The sequence below is a fragment of the Octodon degus genome, unplaced genomic scaffold, assembly GCF_000260255.1.
Source record: "Octodon degus isolate 3935 unplaced genomic scaffold, OctDeg1.0 scaffold00164, whole genome shotgun sequence".
In the NCBI taxonomy this organism is placed as follows: Eukaryota; Metazoa; Chordata; class Mammalia; order Rodentia; family Octodontidae; genus Octodon; species Octodon degus.
In genome coordinates this window covers 4,585,031-4,606,444 of record NW_004524740.1, presented here as the reverse complement: position 1 = coordinate 4,606,444, position 21,414 = coordinate 4,585,031, and the positions used below count along the sequence as shown (strand labels likewise).

Sequence of the window (21,414 nt, the reverse complement as noted above, 5' to 3'; positions counted from 1 at the left end):
AAAAAAAGAATCAAAATGACAGTCTCAAAAGAGTCAGTTTCATTACCTACAACACTTTGGAGGATGGAGAGAAAAACATGGATTTTTAAAAATAAATCAATGGTGCAAAAAAAAAAAAACTTAAGCAAAATAGTATTGTGGAACTCTTAGCTACATTGATTCCAAGCAACATCTTCTCAACCTTAGCAAGGATTTCCATGTTGATGGCTCGAAACTGGACAGTATTAAGGATAGAATGTTGCTTCTGAATCACTATTCCAATTGTGTCGAAGAAGAGTTATCCTCTCAACTAGGCAAAGTATGAAATTGCCTATAATACTTGCAACTAAGGACAAATTAGCATGCAAGCTTGGTCAAACTTTTCCAGCAATGTGGAATCAAAGACAAAAGAAACTTGTCAATTGATGTTTTACGTGCAAACAACCTGAATCTTTTTTTTATATAAATATATATTTTTCAAATAGATTTTTGATTCAGCTCATTATGGAAAACATCCCAAAACTTTAAAATGCGAAATTATTGGTTAATGTGAAGAAAGCCAGACAACTTCTGTTTCTTCTCTTGATGAAATAAAATGCAAATGAATCATTGTTAACCACAGCTGTGGCTCCTTTGAGGGCTTGGGGTGGACCTGGGGTATTATTTTCAGTAACCCAGCTGCAATACCTGTCTGTAATACTAGGGGAAAAAAATCTATTTAATCATTTCTACTTGCAGTACTGCTATGTGCTAAGCTTAAATAGAAGCCTTGGAATGGGTATAAATTATATGTCCTACATTTCATCCTTGTCCTGGGCCTACGTTGCACTGGAAAAAAATTGTCACCTGTTCTTATACCAGTATTTGGTTGAAGATAACCAGATGTGTTCAGCCTATGGCTGAAGAAGGATGGAAGAGTCAGGATAAAGTATATGAGGGCAGCAAAGTAAGGGAGATGGAGACTTCCGCAGAAAGAGTGTATTGCCACGGTCTACTCTGTCTAATCTCTACAGCAAATTGGTAAGGTTTTTAGTTTGATTTTTTACTATTTTTGCTGTCTACCTTCCTTAATATTTTTTCCCCAACAATTTTAAGAAGGGAAAAAGGTCTATTTTTTTTTTTTCTCCTATACTGGGGCTACGTTTTTTGATTGTAAAAATACTTGATGGCCTTTTAATGTGTGTCTTCCACAATGAATAAGAAAACTAAGTGGCTTCATTTAGGAAACATGTTAACAGGACACTGTTTTTGAAATTGTAACAAAATCCACACAAGTGATTTACAGATACAAAGAATAAAAATAAAGGTAACTTTATCTTTCTTAAATACTTCCTGCCTTAAAGAGAGCATTTCCATGACTTTAGCTGGTGAAAGGGTTTAAAATCTGCAGAGCTTTATAAAAAATATATTTCAGTGCATACTGGTATAAGTAGATCATGCAGTTACAGTTGACTCTTATCACTTTTTTTGTATTTTATAATGTATTCAGTCTGAATGTCAGTCAGTTTCTAATAGTTTGCAACCCTAGATTTTTTTTAAATAGATGCTGCTTGCTGTGTTCTCCAAACCTTTTTGAGCCATAGGATCCAAGCCATAAAATTCTTCATGCATGTTGAATTCAGTCAGAAAAAGCAAGACATTGCTTAAATCGTAATTCAAGTGAAACACAATGAAATCATACGATAGAAGGAAAAACAGAACCATGAAAAACGATTGAAAATACACCATTTCAATTGTGGCAATAAAGAAAGAATAATTTAAAAAAAGAAAAATGAAAGAATTGATAATTTATCTTTGGACAGAAAACTTCTTTTAAAAAAATCACTTCTGGACTGTTTCTTCTCTTACTGCAGCAGCCTACTGAGAATTTTATAATTATAGCTAGTAGATTAGAGCTAAATCATGACTAAGGGCAGAAATTGTACTTAACATGCAGATCTTTGTTTTCTGACATTTGTGATGTCTGAAAAAGTCCAAAAAGCTATGGCTATATATAGGCATTACTTCAGACTGTAAATGGCTTGTGTTACTCTGATACTTGCTTTCAAATGTGTTTACTAACTGTAGTGTTGACTGTCTGACCAAATTCCAGTGAAACTATTACACCAAAATAACTTTTCTTAGTCCTGTTCACTAGTATTATGTGCACTGTGACTGGCTATTACCACCCTCTATTTAAACTGTTTTCATCATTAGTACTGCCAGTAATAGTGGCAAACATTGCAACTTGTTTTGAATAAAAGCACTAATTGCACACACACCATCCACACAAATAGTTAAGTTTTTCTAAGTTAACCTTTATTAAGTGAAATTAATTTCCCATGTTGTGGCAGGTTTATTGAGAAATTGTTTCATAGATGACAATATCCCTCCTATGACTGTGAAAATATGTCAGGTGTCACTTTTGTGTCACAGACAGAAAGCACATACCTATGCAATATGGCTTACCTTATATTTATTTGTAAAAATCCAAGCATAGTTTAAAATATAAGATGTCAATATTACTAGTCTTGAGTTTCTAAGAAGGTTCTTTATGATTATACCAGGTAAGTATATAAAAAAAAGATTAAGTGCTTTTCTTTCATCACTTGTTTTCTTTAAAAATCAACTATTACAGGATATTTTTTTATTTTATACATGCTGTTTTTTAATTAAAATGTAATCAGTGAACTGAGGTTTACTAATTTACTTTTATAAAGGTTTGTAGCATTTCCGAATAACTAAACTGGGATTTATAAACCAGCTGTGATTAACAATGTAAAGTATTAATTATTGAACTTGAACCAGGTTTTTAGGAAAATTGTTATTTCCTTTTCTTTTCTATGGTCTTAACTAATTTGAATCCTTCAAGGAGTTTTCCATGCTATTTTTTGAGGTCGAAGGTAACGTGAGGTAAGGGAAGATGCATGTATGAAACTCCATAAATTCAACATTTTTTCCTATACGTAATGTGATTATAAAGAAGATGCATCTGAGATAGTACTAATATCCTGAGCATTGGATTACATATTTAATATAGGACCTAAATGTGTTTATATTCTGTTAGTCATATTCCTAGCTTACAAGGGCTAGACCTAAGATGATTCCCATGAGAAATGTTGAATTTATGAAGAATGTATTTTGAGGCTTTGGAAATGGTTCATCTCTAAAATAAAAAAAAATCAATGTCTAAACACCTGCTTTTTTTCATAAGAGTAGACACTAGCAAGCTGGACAGAACTTAATATAAAGTATTTTTCACACATGAATGGCTTATTGCTGATTAATACAGTATTTTTGTGTGATTCTTAGCACTACAGCACAAGTATTATCTCAGTGGATTATTTGGAGTAACATCTCAAAGATGGGTTCATCTGTTTGTGTTTGCTCTTTACACTATTGTTTCTACTATCTCAAGTTGGCTTTGCATCTATTAAAGAAATTCTTCAGCTGCCTTATTAGGAGTGCTATGAGGGTAACATCTTTTCTGCTTTTCATCTTGTATTTAGTTTGCTGTATTGAAATATTTGACTTCAGATCGAATGAATGTAAATAGAAATTAAATGCGAATTTGAATGAACATAAAATAGAAGTGATTTTTTTATTATCTTAAGGGAGGAAGAAAAATGTATCAGGTGTACAATATTAACATGTCAAATGTGTTTAAGTTCTGAAATTTAATAAACTATGTTTGTAAGGAATGACATTTGTAAAAATTTGTGCTGAGAAATTGAAGCTACTTAAGTATTTAAAGTTTTGGTATTGAGTTTATGTATCAGATATTATACTTTTGAACTTAAAATTATGTCAAATAGATTTTATTTGTTCTTTTTAAAAGTTCATGTGACACATTATGTTGAAGCTAGTGTCACATAAAAACACTAGGAATACTTTCTTGCACTGACAGTGAACTTATTGAGCTATACTTTTCAACTATATTTGAAAAGTATGCAAAAAAAATCTGCCTTATGCTCCAGTGGCTCAATCGGTTAGCGCGGTACTTACACAAAAAATAATCTGCCTTAACTACTGTCTCACATCTACTATAAGATGGACATTTTGTATAAACCACTTATCTGTATCACATTTGCAGTTCTCAAACTGATGTTACTCTTCCATTATACACGACAGTATCTCTTAATGCTGGTACAATAATGATTTTTGAGGACACAATCTGAATTCACAGAATTGAGTCTAGGAACTTCCCGTCAGGTGTGGTGGCATATGCCTGTAATCCCAGCACTTGGAAGGCTGAGGCAGGAGGATCTTTGTGAACTCAAGATCCTGTCTCAAAAAGAAAACAGAAAACAAACTATATTCCCTTCCTTCTGCCTCAGGTGAAGGATTAGAAAATAGAAATACAAAAATGCTTTCAGTTCATCACCATTGTGAATAGGTGGCACAGCTCTGTTACAGTTTTCCTCATTTTCAATTTGTTGCCTGCCCCACATCCCCACCATCTCTACAAACTGTCATTTAATCATATTGACAAAGTTGTCTGAATATCCACTAGGATAAGTAGGTACAACAAGCAGGTATTGTAATAGGGCTGAATGCTACTTCTGCATTCTCAGCAAGAAATCATTTTGGCTCTTTCACAGCTAAATCTTTAATTTTAATCCCAAATTGCATTTTTCACCTATCTTCTGCTACATATCTAAATAAACAACTAAGTTTCACAAAGCCAGGAAGGTGATTTAAGACCAAGAAAATTTGTTTAAATATTTGCAGTGATTCTCAAAATATGTAAGAGAGTTGAATATATTGTGATGGATGAATAGAAATACTTATAACCTGGGGAAAAGGGTACAGATCAGGCTCTTTTTTCAATTTGGGTAGTTATACAGGCATGAAAAAGTGTCACTTGTATCAAATAGATCACTTTCTTACTTACCTATGTTTTGGCTTAGCCTTTTTCTTCTCGAAACTGTAAATGTCTTCTGCCTCATCCAACTTCTCTGAAAAGCACTATCTTTAACTTGTATACAGATTGACAGATAATAAACTGGAGAGCTATTGTACTCTCAAGTTAGACATTAAATAGATCTTTTGAATTCTGTTCTAGCTGTGCATGGTGGTTCATATCTGTAATAAAAGAACTCCGGAGGCTGAGGCAGGAGCATCACCAGGAGTTTGAGGCCGGCTTGACGACATAATGAGTTCAAGGTCAGCCTGCATTACACAGTGGAACCCTGTATCAAACAACAGCAACAGCAGACTTCTTGAGTGTAAGGTTTCCCCCCATTTAGTGCTGAGGATAAAATCCAGAGCCTATCACAAGCTAGGCAAACACTCTAGTATTGAGCCACACTCTCAGCCCTGAACTGTACACTTTAATATCCCAATTAATGGTAACTAAAGCCTCAGATTTCAAAACTTTTCTGGAAAAAGACTAGTTATAAAGGCATTCTTTTTAAAGGTTTTATGGAATTCCTCTTGTTTGCTGATGGGGATTAAGCCCAGGACCAAATACATGCTAAGAAAACTCTCTCTGCTATAGCCCAGCCCCTACATGAACTAGTTTCACATTCAAAATACTCCATGGTGCGAAAAACCAAGACTGTGAATATTAATGCTGATGGCAGGAATCAGGTAAAGAGTCACAAACAAATGAATTTGAATCATTTATTTTTCACTGATTACTAATGATACTACACAGAAGGCAATATTAAAATATATCATCCTCAGTAAACTCATCTTCATTTAGAAAGTGATTACAAGTAAAATATAGTAATTAGAATTTTCATTACAAAATACAAGTTTTATGAAAATTTTGAGGAGTTCAGAATGACAGTTATAAAAGTCAATGTTGAAGAAAATTCTTTTCGATTTTATATATCTTAAAATATTGTGAAAATACTCTTTTAATTCTGAAAACAATGTCAGGAAAGAACACCTGATTTCTTTTCAAACCAGTATAGTTTCAAATTGTTCTGATAATAAAACATATTTACAATTTAACACTGTAATTACAAGTCAAATAAAAATATAAGTTGCATATCATTAGTTTGAATATTACATACTTTTAGAGTTCTTTCACTTACTCTTGATAAACTGAACTATACATAAAAGCCTTGTAAAAGTCTAGAGGAACTTGGAAACAAGTTTTTGTTGAGCCCTGAAAATACATTCTAATGCCTTTACCAATAGTCACTGTAACCACATTAGTGTTTTGTGGTCTTAAGAATATATACCATTTAATATATTTGAAGGTGTAATGAAGTGGCTCCATCTTTCCATTTGTTTATGTGGTCTGAAATTACAGTTCTGCACAGGGGACATGTTTTCTCTCTGTTAAACCACAAGGTAATGCACTCTTCACAAAATATATGCTGTAAAAGAATTAAGAACTAGATTTTATATTTGATAAACATTTTTAATTCTATTATTTTTGTGTGTGTGTCTTTTTGAGACAGGGTCTCACTATGCAGTTCAGGCTGGCCTTGAGCTTCCTAGCCCTGGCTGGTCTCTAACTCGCAAGGATGCCCTTGATTCAGCCTTCCAACTGCTGGGATTACAGGTGTGTGCCACCATACCTGGCCTACATTCATATTATATAGAATCATAATCTTTAATGCTGAGAGGGATTTTGAAGAGCACTCATCCTAACATTTTACAAATGAGAAAATGGAGAAATTTGACACATTCAAAAGGCAGTGTTGAGGTTATAGCTCAGTGGTAGAGTGCTTGCCTAGCATGCCTAAGGTCCTGGGTTCAATCCTTAGTACTTCAAAAAAGTAGTAATAAAACATTAAAGATAGTGGTTTTAGTCCTAGGGACCTAGTATTTTTCTGACTATACTGTTTACCCACTTTTAGTAGTCTTTGAGGCAGTAACTGCCATAAAGAGACTTATATATTCCAGAACCAGGTATGTGTACTATCTTACGATAACTAGCATCCAGTTTTTTGTTTTTATTCATTTTGTGTAATTGGTACAAGGTCTTACTGTGCAGATCAGACTCCTGGTGATCCTGTTTTCAGCCTCCCCAGTGCTGGGATTACAGGCATGTACCACCACACCCAAACTGTTTTGCCTCAGAGCACCCTGGTGGGGTGTGGGGGTACAGCATGCAGGACCAGGGATCAAACCCTGGTCCCTGCACTTGCCAAAGCAGGTGGCTAGTCTGCTGAGACATCTTGCTGGCCCAATCCAGTTATTTTCAAAAGCATGTTTTGCAATCACTTTGGTATCTCTCTGCCAGCTGAATTATTTTTACCTTAACATACCCCTCTGTGATGATCAATATGATCATTACATATTTCTAAAATGTACCAATAAAGTTAATTTAAAAATACTTTTCTGCATAAAAGTATCAGATTATAAGGGCTAGGATTTAGTCAACCGAACAGTTATGAATAAGTTATTAGTATGTCCTGTACTCCAAATGCTGCCTTCTAAATACTGTATCTTTTTTTTCTGTATAACATAAATGTGACTTAAGTCACAGTAAAGTGCTGATTTCCATTTGCTTAAAAATATAATTACCTGGCAGATGAGAAGAACTGGCTTCTGAAATTCAGCTTGACATATTGAACAAATATCATCCACATCCGAACACTGTCTTTTGCTGGCAGCTACTCCATAACTCTATGAACATAAGTTACATTCAGCTATAAATTTCTTTCCTGTTTCTCAGATACATACTTTGTACTTCTCAAATCTCCCTGGGACCTAGCATTTCAAAGCATTCCCACAGGATACAAAATTCATACGGGAACCACACGTTGACTACCTCAAGGTAAAATCATTAAATAGAATAGGCCCGTGAAAGACTTTGGACTCCCAAATTATAACAGTACTTCAAATTCAACACATATTGTAAAATACATATCCATGTATGTCATTATCCAGGATTACCAAACTAAACCCACTTCTAACCTATGCCAGCAATTTATAAAGTCAATCCGGACTATGACTAATTAAATGTAGTCATGTGAAAAGCTTACTTTAGATGGTAAAACTCTTGCAAACCTGTGAGGTCTCTAGGTTCAATCCCACGTACGGGGTAAAACGACAACAAAAAAGCACCTGTGTTCCACATTGGACATTTCATTCGGTAGACCCAGACATTTAGGGTATGACTTAGGAATCTATCCATCTATCCTTTATGATTTTTTTCTACCTTTTGAGACAAGGGTTTTGCTATGCATTTCAGGCTGGCCTTGAACTTGCAGCAGTTCTCCTGCTTCAGCTTTTTGAGTGCTGGGGTTACAGGTAAGTGTCACCATGCCTGGCCTAGCACTCTATTTTCTGAAAGGTCTTACAGGTGAATTTGATATGAAGGTCTCAGAACCAGTGAACAGTCTGCTACTAATCAAAAAATAATTACCTCTAATTATAACAAAACCCAGAACAATGAAAGATTGGTAAAGCAAAATTTACGAAGAAACTAATGCAAGATATCACTAGGATAGGATAACTACTATTCATACTAAACAATAATGAAATAGTTTTAATCTTTTTGTTTGTTTTTTTAAGACAGGGTTTTTCCCTAGCTCAGGCTGTCCTTGAGCTCACTATGTAGCCCAAACTGTCCTTGAACACCATGCCTGCTAATAATGCAGTTTTTTAAATTTTATTGTATTCTAATGTACAAGAGTTTCTGGCCTCTCTTCTTAAAAATCACCAAATTCAGCAGGACCTATTCTAGATCTGACAGTTAAAAATCACTCAGGGAAATCTGGAAGAATCAAAATGTTACAAATGGGATCAGGTTTCTGTATAAATGATGGAGAAAAAGGGAATAGAAAAAGCATGATTTAACAGTTCTTGTACTAAATACCTAGGGATAACAAGGCTTCAAGAAATAAAAATATTAAGTTTGCCAGGTTTGATGGCATGCATCTGTAACCCCAGTGCTTGAGAGAGGCTGAGGCAGATTACTACGAGTTCAAGGCCAGCCTGAACTACAAAGCCAGGCACTATCTCACCACACACCACCAAGTTGAAAATTAAAATTTTTAAGATGTTAAAAGTTTTAAGGGCCAGCCAGATAGCTCAGCGGACTGAAGCACCTGCTTAGACTGAGCGCCCTGCTGTAGTCTGATCCTGTGTGCTATACCGGCCCCACCCCTGGGTCTCACTGAGATGGCACTGGAGATTGGGCGTGGTGGAGCGCACCTGTAATCCCAGTGCTTGGGAGGCTGAAAACAGGAGAATCACTACGAGTCTGATCTACAGAGTGAGACCCTGGAGACCCTGTACCAAACACATTTTTTAAAGTTTCATAATTGTGTCAGGATTTTGTTGGATGACCTTAGTGCTGCTTCTCTTCAGTAATACATCATTTACCAGAGTACACTGCAGATATTTATGCTGAACAGCTTTTAACATACCATTTGTCTGGGATTTCACCGTTCAAATGAAGACGTACCCTGATGGTGACAGCCATTTCTCTGGTAAAGTTAAACATGAATTGTATGTTTGGGATACCTCAGGAAAACTAGGGAATAAAAGTGTCAATGACTAATAACTGTACAGTGCTTTTTTTTTTATCTTTTTGACACTGGGAATCAAACTAAGGACCTCAGCACACTGTGCTGCTGAACTATATCCTCTAGTACATTTTTTTTTTTAAACGAGGATTGTCTTCTAGTACTTTTGTTTCTGAGAGCATTTCTCTATTTTTTTTTTTCCTTCACAGTATTTAGTAATATACCATTGAGCCCAACCTAGGTCACAGAGCATTTTCTTCAGAGTATTTCAGCATAAATATTAATAGATAAATTATAGTAAAATGTGTGATGGTTATATAATCATCTATTGAATTAATTTGAATAAGGCCAAACTCCTTGAATTTTTTTTTTTTTTTTAATGTATTTGGTGCAGGGTCTTACAATGCAGCTCGCTCACAGCAATCCTCCTGTTTTCACCCTCCCCAGTGCTGCAATTATAAGCATGCACCACCATGCCTGGACTCAGTGGCTGGCTCAGTGGGCCTGGGGGCATGGCCAGTGCAGATGCTGGAGATCAAACCCTCGTCCCTGTGCTTGCCTAAGCAGGTGCTTAGTCTGCTGAGCCATCTTGATGGACCTTTGTGGTTTCTTTTCTAAGTGAAGAGTATGTATTAAGGTTAAGAAAACTTGTTTCTTAAAGAACAGGTGTCCTGAGTCAGATATCATGCATGACTATAATCCTAGCATTCTAGGAGGCTGAGGCAGGAGGATCACAAAGTACCAGCCAAGCCTGATTAATTTAGCAACTTTAGCAAGACCCTAGGACAAAATAAAAAGTTCACAAAGGGCATGTGATGAGGCTCAGTGTAAAGGCCCTAGATTCAATCCCTAGTACCACGGTAAAGGCAGGGAAAGAGGTCAGAAACAAAGAAAGGTAGTCAGTCTGGATTACTTGTAGACAATCCTTTTTAACAGTGTATTATTAGATTGGCATTTTGTAAGCCAGCCCCCTGGAGCCTGAAGCGAAGGACTGCCTGGGGACGTGATGCACTGCAAAGCTGAAGGTCAAGCACTGAGATCCACGATCACTGCTAGGTACTGGGAACCTTCGAAGCTACTAACTAGTAAAATCAGCCCTTTTTTGCAATGTGTAACATCAACAGAATCACGTAATAATGAAGTTTATAATCAACACTGGAGTCTCAGTGACTAAAATTCATGCTGTGGACTGATTTGTGCATACAGAATTGAGTAATGGGGAAATTTCTTCCAGTAAGAAAACTGCAAGGGACACGATTTTTGGTGATGAGTTTTCCTCAAAAACACAATAAACTGCAATGAAAACATTTTCTTAGAAACTATATAGAGTTAATGGAAGTATAGAAACCTACCCTTTGTGGTTTTAAAAAGGAAAAGGAATAAGCTCATGAAAAAATACAGTGTAAGAAATCCCTTAAAATATCGAATGATTTGAAATGGTAGTCAGATTCTAACACATAAAGCACTGTAATAATAAGTGGGTGAGTGTAATATGCATTTTAAGAAACATCACACAACTAAAACTTTTTTTTTACAACTAAAACTCAAGTTATTATAGCCACAAGGGCCACAGTAATAATCTCAAAAAGGTCATCTCATGGAATCTATACTTCTGAAACTGCTAAACCGAAATGTTTTATTAATAGAAATATAAAAGTGTTTTTTTCAATTGGTAAAAAATACTTACTGGTCGTGTAAAAAATATACGTAAAACCTGTCTGAAAGTTCTCAAATGTCCAAAAAAGTCCAAAAGCTGAAAGAAGAAATAGATAATTAGTCCTAAGAATCCTATCTGCTAAACCCAAAGACAAAGTGTTTTTACATCAAATTCTCATATTATTAATGCTTATTGCTTTAGCCTATCTAATCACTTTATTCCATTATATTTCAAGTCTAATTGTGGAATATTGAATTTTCAGATTTGAGGGCTTTATGTTTTGGTTTTGTCTTTTTGAGACAGGGTTTTACTATGCAGTTCAGACTGGCCTTGAGCTCACTTTGTAGCCCAGGCTGGTCTTGAACTCATAATGATCCTCCTGCGTCCCTCCTGAAGGCCTATGCTACCACGCCTGGCCTTGAGCTAACTCTTAAACCAGTTTAACCTAGCACTAACAATTTGATAAAGACAAACCTATACAAAGACAAAGCAACTTAATCTGATTCACTTGTTTAAGAATGTGTATGGCAAATATTACTGTTGAAAATGGTTATGTTCTATTGTTTAATCTATCCTCCTTAGATAATCCATGCTATGTGGAGATTCCCAATAAAAACCGAGAACCACAACACCTATATTCTGTGTGTGTATGGGGGCGGTGTGTGAGTACTGACAGTCAAACTCAGAGCTTCTGCACAAAGCTATATCCTCAGCCCTTTTTTATTTTGATACAGTCTTGCTAAATTCCAGGCTGTGGCCAAATGTGTGATCCTGCTACCTCAGCCCCCCAGAGTACTGTAACTTCAGGCATGTGCCACACCTGGCTCTCTTTGAAGACCATGTCTTGCTTTGTTAACTAAGATGGCCTTGAACTCACAATTCTCTTACTTCAGCCACTGATATAGCTCAGATTATAGACACATGTCGCCATATCCAGCTCTCCATAATAAAACAGATATAAAACATGCTATTACTTCAAACTGAATATAAAGATAAACTTTAAATCAGTTAAGGAGCCTGGCATGATGGTGCATACCTGTAATCCACCTACTTGGGAGGCTAAGGCAGGATTACAGATTCAAGGTTAGCCTGGGCAATTTAGTGAGATCCTGCCTCAAAATAAAAAGCATTGGGAATGATAAGCATTTATGTAGCATATGCAAGACCCTAAATTTAATCCCTGTCACCACAAAAGGGATGGGGAGACTGCTAAGAGAAGCAGTATTAGTAGTATAGTAGTTAAAATCAATAATCATTACATGGATCATTACATAATAAAAAGTTATAATTCACTTACTTTTAGTATGAGGTAGAGTAAAGCCAGCAATATCCCAAGACTCCATCTAGTTACATTACCCAACTCCCCATAGCTTATTAGGTAGCGAAACCAAACTGGTATGGGAACAAATGTTCGGTAATACTGACATAATTCTTCTAAAAGCATATACCAGTAACCCTAAAAAAAAAGGACAAAGAAAATAGAGGTACCCAAGCTACTTAAGTACATAGCACAAATAGCAAACATCATGAGTATATGATATAGTAGTGCAAATAATAATTGTGATTATGATATAATTTCATCCTGGTTCTCCTATGTTACAGTCACTGTATGGTTTCCAGTTTCTAAAGAATGACACAATGAAATTTTTTTTCCCTCTCCCTGAAAATTCCCCCCCCCCCGAAAATTTTTATACATACTACAAACTTAAACATTTTTGATTATGAAAATTTAGTTTGGTTTTTTTTTAATGCATTTAGTACAGGGTCTCACTACACAGATTGGACTTTTAGTGATCCTGGTATTTTCAGTTTCCCAAGCGCTGGGATTACAGGCATGTACCACCACGCCAAGTCTCAATTGCCCTCCCAGTGCACCCCAGGGGCGGGACTGGCATGGCATGGCACAGCATACCGGGGATTGAACCCCAATCCCTGTATCTGCCTAAGCAGGCACTTTAATCCGCTGAGCTATCTGGCCGGCATGAAAATTTAAAATTTTTATTGAATATCATAGTATACTTAATGATTATATAGTCCACTATCAACTACTAATCACCTGGAAAACACGAATCTAGTATTTTCTCACTATATGGGGATTGACTTTTTTTTTTTTTAAATCATTCTGAAGCAAATATAATTCTGATTTTATCCAAAAAGCATATTTTAGTTCAAATTCTTGAGCACATTGTTATCAGGCTGGATATGAAAATAATTACAGGGCTAGGTATATAGCTCAAGTGGCACAGTGCCTCCCTGGCAAGCACAAGGTCCTGAGTTTGATTCAGGTAACAAAAAAGGGAAAATTAATTAAAAGCATGGTATTAAGCAGACTGAAAAACAACATTTAAACAATGATTAAGTAGCACTAATGTGGTTTGTTAGTATCTTCCCAAGTTAAATCTAAGTTTCTTACCTTTGACTTAAAAGGCATGATGAAAGAAGGCACCAATAAAATAAGGCATTTTAAGCCCATAAAGAGGAATTTCACAATGAAGTCGGTAATTCCGACAATCCAAAGAACTTCCCAGAAGCTCAAATGATCCAATGTAGGATTCAAGAAAATTAAGCTATCAAGAGAAAAAAAAAATCAAAATTTACCAGAGCAGTTTACAAAGGTAAAGTATTGATAAGGATTTTAAGTTTGCTGCAAGTATTTTACATTCATATGTGAAATATGTAAGTTTAGCAAAACAATGGTAAAGTTCTGATAAACCACCATTTTGCTCATCTGAAAGGGGCTTTTTTCCTCTGCCATGCTAGAGATCCAACGCTTGCATGCCAGATAAAGTGCTCTACCACTTAATAGAACTTTTTTTAAATGTCTGCATTTCAAATCTTCCTTTTATGAAGTAACAGAAGTCTAGGGGCTGGGGATGTAGCCTAGCCCTAGAGCTGCATGCTTAGCATGTACAAGGCCCAGGATTAATCATCCTAAGTATGTGGAAGTGGAGTGGCAGAAGTCTTCCTAGTTTATCATGGTTAATACCTTCCTGACCTGTAAAGTAAAAACCTAATATTGTAATAGTATCTGCTGTTCTCTCCTTAACCAACTCCAATCAGAATTCCATCCCTTTTTTCAACTGAATTATGTCACGATCACTACATTCCTCTGTACTGCTAAATCTGATGGTCATTTCTGTCTGCTATCCTGAATTATCATTGTAGACTTTTTTTCTTGTAGTACTGGAGATCAAACCTAGGACCTAGCACCTGCTAGGCAGCACTCTAACACTGAGCTATAACCCTAAATCACTTTCTAGACTTTTAACAATATTCCCGCATAGCTGTTCTCATGTCACAGTGGTTTCTTTTTTGTTGCCCTTGCTGTTCTTCTTCTGTCTGTGGTCATATCTAGGATTGAATCTTTTTTTAAGTATCAACTATAGCTAGGTGTGGTGGCACATGCCTGTAATCCCAGCACTCAGAAGGCTGAGACAGGAGGATCACTGTGAGTTCAAGGCCAGCCTAAACTGCATAGTGAGACCCTATCTCAAAAAAATTAATAATAATCAACCATATATCAAAATTTATAGCCCTGATGTCTAACCTAGGCTCAGGATACCTAGGACCACTTTCTTAAGAATTGCACTTAGCCTCTCAATACTGAACCTACTCAAAACAAAACTGATCTCAAAACCAGTTCCTTCCCCAGCCCCATAAAGTATTAGTTGCTTGGACTATATTCCCAGTAGTTTTTGTTTGTTCTTTTGTTTTTGTGGTACTGGAAGTTGAACCCATGGTCTTCACAGAGCTACATCCAGCTCTTTTGGTTTTTCTCTTTTTTTTGAGACAAGGTCTCACTAAGTTGTGAAGGTTGAGCTCAACTTGTGATCCTCCTGCCTTCACCTCCCAGAGTGCTGGAATTACAGTTGTGCCACCAAGCCTAGATTCAGAGATCATTCTTGCATTTTTTACTCATTAATCCAATTTGAATCTACTTGCTCTGTCTGTAAATCCTATCTTAGATTTGTATCCCCAATTCTACTGAAATAGGACTAGTTGATTAAAATTTAAACTTCCGGATAGAACTACCAACCTGAAAATTTACCACCTACTCTTCTAATGAGCCTTCTTATGTCTAGAAACAAAAAAACTAGTGCAAAGACCTTAAGGATCCAAGTCTGAGTCTCTTAAAGCTCTTAATCATAAAGAGACCAGTAAACATAGAACTGTAATACAGCAAGTATTATTTATATGCAGAGTGCTATGGTACTTGGAACTGTAATTTACCTGTAATAAAGTGACTGAGAATGAAAGGTGTAGTATAAAAGAACAGAAGATCCTGCTAAGAATACCAGCAACCAAGCACAATGAATCTTTGAGGACCTTTCCTGAAAAATAAACAATTTTATAATCCATTATTTTGAATTTCGCAAGCATTTCAAACATGATTAAACTTTTCATTTAGACTGATTTAAAATGTTTTTCTACATTAATCTTAATAAAAATACAATCTATTAAATAGCATATCATCGCCAGTCATTCTTTTATTTTTATTTTGTTTTTTTTTAAATTATGCTTGCTTAAGGTATAGATTGTGATATTTTGATGCACATACACATAATGAGTTTACTACAGTTAAGCTAATTAACAAAACCATCTCTTCATATAGTTATCTTGTACCAGGCCTGGGCTGGGACTGGATCTCGCCAGTCATTCTTTTAAAGAAGCCAAATCTGTAAATTGAACTAAAGGACCCACCCAAAGCAGCCTTTACCTTTCAGCTCCCTTTTTTGTATTTCTCCCACAAAACCATAATTCAAGAAACAATTTAGTCAGTTTATAAACATCTATGTTGGTGGTAGTGCACACAGGGCTTTCTGCATACTTGGCAGTTGCTTTACTACTGGGCTACTGATCTAGCCCTTTTTTATTTTGAGACAGGGTCTCATTAAGTTGCCCAACCTGTTTTCAAATTTATAATCCCCTTGCCTTGGCCTCTCATACCTGGGATTACAGGTGTGTGCTGCTGTACCTGCTCTGAGAGTCCAGTTTCAATTACTAACTTAATTAGATGTTTTATGAGTGGAGTATGCTAATATAAAATCTCAAATGCTTCCAAACCCAAAATTATTTGAGCACTGACCTGAAGCCCAAAGTAGAAAATGTAACACTTGACCTCACATTAGATTCAAAACACACTAAAAACATGTATAAAACTACTTTTGGGGTTGGGGAGATAGCTTGGTGGTCTAAGTGCCTGCCTGGCAAGCACAAGGACCTGAGTTCGATCCCCAGCACCACATGCTGTGTACCAAATAAAGATTAAAAAAAAAAAAAAAAAGACACGTTCCATCTTTAAAAAAAAAAAAAACACTACTTTTGGGCTATGTATATGAACTATATAAAAAATATACATGAATTCTGTGTTTAGATTTAGATCCTGTACTCATAAGATAGATAATCAACCTGTACTAGTTTTATTTTTTTATTTTTATTTTTTTTAAATTTTATTTATTTGTGTGTGTGTGCGTGTGGCCAGCTCAGCCCACCAGGGGGCGGGGCTGGCTGGCATGTGGTGCTGGGGGATTGAACCGCGGTCCTTGTGCTTTGCTAAGCTTGTTCTAAGTAGGTTCTTTAGACCACTGAGCCATCTCACCAGCCCATCCTGTACTAGTTTTAAATCATGAATTAAACTGTTTTACTTTGATAGGTTCTGCTATAAATTTCTAGATCAGAATGCATGAATCTTTAACAAAGATTTAGTCTTTCCTTTTTTTTTTGATGGAATTGGGGATTGAACTAAGGCCCTGTGCCTGCCAGGGAAATGCTTATTTCACTGAGCCATCTCCCCAGCCCCAAATAATGAATTTTATGTTGTGTGAATGCTTTGGCTTTTTTTTTTGGTGGAAACGGGGATTGAATTCAGGCCCTCGCGCTTGCCAGGAAAGCTCTTATTCCACTGAGCCATCTCCCCAGACCCAAGTCTTTCCTTTAAAATAGCCTCCAGGTAAAATTTTATAACGTCCCTACTTTTCCCAATGATTTATATGACTAGGATTTGTACATCACAGAAAAACTCCTTGAGTTTTATTTTCTTTAAGAGAAATAAATGGTTCAATACCCATTATTCAATTCCACATTTTACTTACATATTTAAAACTTTATAGTGCATCAACTATAATTTTAAGTGACATTCGATTACCTGTTACATTCAGATTAACTCAGCAACCATAAAGGCATTTTCCAAGTAGATCAAATAGTGTGAGCTGAGCTTTTTAATACTATTTTTTCTTTAAAAACCAAACACACACACACACACACACACACACACACACACACACAGGGAGAACGCTCTTCCACATTAGGACAGAAAATTTATCACAGGTCATCTGGGTAATAAAATCAAATGTATCATGGATATTAAAACATCCTATTCCTATTTCTCTCAAAGTTTTATTCCAAAATTATTTTTCTATAATTCTATACAGAAAGTTAATAACATTTTTGTTTCTTTTTATACTTACTCTTAGAAAAACCTGATTTACAATGCTTTTGTTTGCATACATAAAAGTTGTTAGCAGCCCAAGTCCAAGAGAAATCCCTGTTAGAAAATAAGTTTCAGTTAATTGAAAGAAAAAACGCAGAGGACTACATAAGCTAATAACATGAGTTAAAAGGAAACAAATTTTAAAAGGCCAACAGGAAATAACTGAAATGCATAGGTTAAAGTAGATTACCAATAACAAAAGAAAATTAACTGAATTTAGCAATTAAGTCAGTGTTCTATTATGACCTACCTGTTATATGCTGCATAAAAAGTTTGACACCCAGAATCAAAATATATGGAAGGCATTTTTGCAACCACTTGAGAAGATAGCGGAATTCTGAGAAGGAGCTTCCCTGTTCTCCAGATTCCCCAGCGGCGTCCTCTGGCTGCTGCCTTACTTCACTGTGGGAGTGACTCCGGAACCGGCTGTGTACACATCCATGAGCACAGCCATGGACGCCTGACCTTGCGTTTCTGGAGCTCGGGTTTTCAACGTATTCTTTAGGTATGGCATTTATCTGGATATGAACATCTCCAGAATGAAGACAAGACCCTTCTCCAGCCAGTCTTGCCGCATGGACACACTGGGAGGCTGGTGCATCCTCACCACCTGCAGCTCCTGAAGAACTGTGCAGCTGGCTACAGTTGGCTTGCATGGCCCTTTAGTATTTTTTCTTTGATCCAGATTTCTTTGCTTCAGCAGTTGGTCTTCTAAAAAGATAAAAGCAGAAGACAGTCCAAGTGAACAGGTGTTCTGTATTTACTAAAGGAATGGCCAATAGTCACAGCAGATGAATTTGGGTCATCAAGGAACATTGGGTACAAAAAAAAAAAACCCTTGAACAAGGCATTAGCAAAACAATCATGAAGTATGGGGATCCAGCAGATGTTAATATGAATACTAAATACTTTGGTTCATTTATCTGCACACAACTGGAGCAGCGTCATCTCTGCCAGGTTCTTACATCAAAGAAGTTTCATAAGGGACCGTGAGTCAGTATTCTGTAATGCTTGGGAAGACTAGAAAGAAAAATGATATTACATCTCAATACCTTATTATCCCAGGAAACTAATAAACATTTCACCTACAAATTCGCTTCATTCTGAAACAAGCCCCAAAGTTAATATGATCTCTAATAATTAATGGTGCTACCAAGAATACCGATATTATAGTACTTCTCACAAAAGAACGTTACCTAAATACTTCTAAAATCGGGATATTATGGGGGAGTCACCATGCAACTGCTAGGTGACGTGTCAGTCTGAATATGGGTAGTGACAGTCTGCCGGGGAAAAATGTCTCCCTCGGTGGCGTGCGCTGCAGGGAGCGGGGGTGTCAGAAGGGAGGCGGTGGGCAGGGAGGGTTCCCTACGCGATCTAGTGTGTCTCCCAGGACGCGGACTCCAGAGCTGGAACCCGGCTGACGACACGCAGAGCCCGCCGCCACCGCTGAGCTAGGCGCGTCTGGAAGGACGCTAGCGAGAACGCCGCTCGCTCGGGTCGCTCTACTTCATACCGGCTTTACCTATGAGCACTTAGCTTGGGGTTCAGCTCTGTTCGCTGACGGCTTCCGCCGTGGCGCCCAAGCCACGGTGCCACGAATCTCAAGTCTCTGAAAAGCCACTTTAGTAGGTCACTTTGGGTCTTTTCTATAAATAAAAACACAGAACCCTTCCACTCTCCTCCACGCATAGACAAGAAAGAGGACGAAAAGGAACGAAGTAAAGCAAACAGCAACAACTCTTCCGGAACCCCCGACAGCGCTCCACCCACGCCCGAGCCCGCAGCACCTCAGTAGCCTCCGTTGCCCTCCGCCGCGGCCCCCGCCCGCCTCCTCAGACCTGACCTCTCATGACCGGGAGCGGACGTGGGCCTCGGCACCCACAGAGGGAACAGCCGTGCCAAGTCCTGCGGGCACAGCCATGATCACCTTCCAACCGCCGCGGCGCCAGCCCAGCCAGCGGCGACGCACGCGCTGCCCTGACGTCCTCGGGCGCGCCCCTCCCCTCGGCATCCTGGCCCCGCCCCTGGCCTCGCGTCGCGCCCCGCCCCGCTGCTCCGCCCCTACGTGGCCGTCTGGTCTGAGGCACGTAGAGCTGTAATGTCCAGCGTAGGCCTTTTGGGTGTTTGATAAGTGCAGGCTCGGGAGTTCGCCTGCGGAGCCGCGACTGAAGCGAAAAGCACTACGGGCCCGCTCCGCTGGTCCCCCGCCCAAGCCTCTCCCCTTTGGAGGCGTCGGGGCTCGCGGGCCTAAGCTTGAGCGGCAAGAGGGAAGGTTCCGAGCGGCTCCGGAAGGGCGGGGCGGGAGCGGCTGGGTTTCCCGAGCAGCTCGAGCGCCGCGCCTGACCCACTTGCGCCTGGCCGGTGACCGCCGGTGACGCGGTGGCACGGCGGCGCTTTCGTGACAGCCCCGAGGCGGCGGAACCTCAGCTGTATTTATAGAGATTACATCGAGGAAATGCAGTACTAGCTGCCCTGTATTCTTCAAATAGACCATTCGTGGTGGACTGAACTTACTTTGGGGAGATCCTGGTGTTTCTTCCCCAGAGAGAAAATAAGTTGGCACACGGGTGCAGCCGGGGTGAGCAGAATGCCCAGTGAAAATGGTGCTGCGTTTTTCCTTTTATTGGTCACTAAAATACCTGATTTAAAGCCTAAAGCCGTTCGCAGATATCTTAACCAAAACTAGTGTGTAATAACCATGCAACTTGCATGTTCCTTTCAGTATCAGTGCAAGTGAATCTGATGCTTAACCTTAATTATCCACTTTGAGGCCACGTTAGGTTCAGTGGTCAGTGAGGCTGAGGGCAGTGCCCTGGATTGTATTGAATTTCCCTGGGAGATGTATTTCAGTGTACATACCAATGCCCCAACTACACTACATCAATGTATTTTAAACTTTAAAATGTATGAGAGCACACCTGTAATGCCAGTATTCAGGAGGATGAGGCAGGAGGATCGCCACAAATATGAGGTCAGCCTGGGCTGCATATTGAGACCTATCCCCAAAAATCAAAAGAAATAACAAAACAATAAATTATCGACAAAATGTATGAGAATTTGGGGCGGGGAGGGGGGATCATGCATAGTTAATTTACAGTCACACTGGAACACCAGTATGTTTTTGTACATTGGTAATATTGGAATACTTTGTAAATTTATAAACTTAGTATACCTAATACATTAGATTTATCATTTTTAATCTACATATAACACACTGAAGGCATATCAGTTCATATTGGAAATTTGTTAGTACATTTGGTACTGCATTGCACCCAAATAACTTGACTAAAGCAGCACATTTGAAGACCACTCCCAAAGGGCCAGCAAGATAACTTCGTGACTCAGTGCCTACTTAGGCAAGCGCAGGGACCGGGGTTCAATCCCCAGCACCACATGTCGCACCAGAGCCACACCCCACGTGCACTGAGCTAGCCCTAGACCTGGTGTGGTGGCACACGCCTGTAATCCAAGCACTAGGGAGGCTAAACCAGGAGGATCCCTCCCGGTCTGAGCTGCATAGAGAGACCCGGTATCAAATACATTTTTAAAAAATGTAGAAGAGCCCTGAGTTGAGATTTGACTTCATGATGGTAAATTTTCTTTTCATTAGTGTCTGGAATGTTGGAAATGAACATTTCAATTTTTTGCACATCATGAGTCATTTTATTATCGTAAATGCTGTCATTATACATTTACAAAGTATACCAAATTTCATTAGTATATATTAGCCATCAGTTGATTTTTTTTTTTTTTGTCAAGAGTACTGACCCGGGGCTGGAGAGATGGCTCAGTGGTCTAAAGCACCTACTTGAAACAAGCTTGGCAAAGCACAGGGACCGCGGTTCGATCCCCCAGCACCACATGCCAGC

The 21,414-nt window shown here is 38.1% G+C and overlaps 2 protein-coding genes across 3 annotated transcripts in view; one reads left to right on the top strand and one right to left on the bottom strand.

Annotated features, from left to right (window-relative positions):
• Rps6kb1 (ribosomal protein S6 kinase B1) overlaps window positions 1–3,673 on the top strand; it is a 46,339-nt gene extending 42,666 nt beyond the window's left edge. The window contains exon 15 of the mRNA XM_023703147.1: window positions 3,271–3,673. Within this exon, the coding sequence (XP_023558915.1) occupies window positions 3,271–3,514 (244 nt within the window). The 3' untranslated portion in view covers window positions 3,515–3,673. The remainder of the gene's footprint in view (window positions 1–3,270) is intronic.
• Window positions 3,674–5,328: 1,655 nt separating this feature from the next.
• Window positions 5,329–19,537, bottom strand: Rnft1 (ring finger protein, transmembrane 1). 2 transcript variants are annotated; one of them, XM_023703182.1, is made up of 9 exons: window positions 19,389–19,537; window positions 17,793–18,253; window positions 17,520–17,596; window positions 15,283–15,383; window positions 13,466–13,619; window positions 12,350–12,508; window positions 11,083–11,148; window positions 7,447–7,548; window positions 5,331–6,290 (listed from the first exon to the last, which is right to left on the bottom strand). In XM_023703182.1, exons 2-9 carry the CDS (start codon window positions 18,196–18,198, stop codon window positions 6,156–6,158), a joined length of 1,200 nt encoding a protein of 399 aa, XP_023558950.1. In that variant the 5' UTR covers window positions 18,199–18,253; window positions 19,389–19,537; the 3' UTR covers window positions 5,331–6,155. The 2 variants fall into 2 exon arrangements, with proteins under 2 accessions (XP_004643085.1, XP_023558950.1); XM_004643028.3 differs by lacking the exon at window positions 19,389–19,537 and having other exon boundaries at window positions 5,329–6,290; window positions 17,793–18,234.
• Between the last annotated feature and the right edge of the window lie 1,877 nt (window positions 19,538–21,414).